This window comes from Triticum dicoccoides, chromosome 7B, assembly GCF_002162155.2.
Source record: "Triticum dicoccoides isolate Atlit2015 ecotype Zavitan chromosome 7B, WEW_v2.0, whole genome shotgun sequence".
Lineage (NCBI taxonomy): Eukaryota > Viridiplantae > Streptophyta > Magnoliopsida > Poales > Poaceae > Triticum > Triticum dicoccoides.
Genome location: NC_041393.1, coordinates 529,613,525 through 529,614,251, shown reverse-complemented (window position 1 = coordinate 529,614,251; position 727 = coordinate 529,613,525). Strand labels below are relative to the sequence as shown.

At 65.5% G+C, this 727-nt stretch overlaps 1 protein-coding gene across 1 annotated transcript in view; it reads left to right on the top strand.

Moving 5' to 3' along the window:
- The first annotated feature begins 238 nt into the window (after nucleotides 1–238).
- Nucleotides 239–727, top strand: part of LOC119341126 (MLO-like protein 13) — a 7,234-nt gene continuing 6,745 nt past the window's right edge. Inside the window, exon 1 of the mRNA XM_037613008.1 lies at nucleotides 239–699. Coding sequence (XP_037468905.1) covers nucleotides 589–699 — 111 coding nt within the window. The 5' untranslated portion in view covers nucleotides 239–588. The remainder of the gene's footprint in view (nucleotides 700–727) is intronic.

The window sequence follows — 727 nt, the reverse complement described above, 5'->3', positions numbered from 1 at the left end:
CAAAGAACTCCATGACTTCTCCTCTACAGTATGATCTGAAGGACCTGGTGCACCTTCCAACCAATTCTCTCTTCTGACCACAGAGAAACTCCCGTATCCCTTAATTTCGCCGCTCCCCTCCGCGGGCCGTGCTCTGTGCGGCGGCTCGTTTATGGTGGGCCGGGCCATGCCGGCCCATGGTATGCCTCATGACCCAGCGGATACGCGCAGGCGTGGTTCGTTCTGCCACCGGAAGGAATGGACCGTCCGTCAGCCGGCAGCTTGGCGCCTCGGGGCACGAGAAGACCGGCGGCCGAAGCAAAGCATCCCCCGTCCGTCCCCTTCCCCACGCGCGCACAGCGTGCTAGCCAGGAGCAAGCACGGCACTAGCCACTAGCTAGAGCGCACGAGCGCGGGGATGGAATCCAGCCGGTGGCCGCGGTCGGCAAGGCAGCGCAGCGACAGGCCGATTCCTTCCTTGCCGCTCCCGCCGCCGCTCGCCTTGCCCCCACCCCCCTTTAACCGCACGCCACCTTACCCGAACCCAGCCATGGTTGCCAAGCCGCCTCCGCAGCAGCAGCAGCAGAAGAAGAAGATCGAGGCGGAGGCATGGACGACGCGTCCCTCGAGCACACGCCCACCTGGGTCGTGGCCGCCGTCTGCTTCGTCATCGTCTCCGTCTCCCTCGCCGCCGAGCGCTTCCTCCACTACCTCGGCAAGGCACGCTTCCCCCTCCGACACCCCCTAT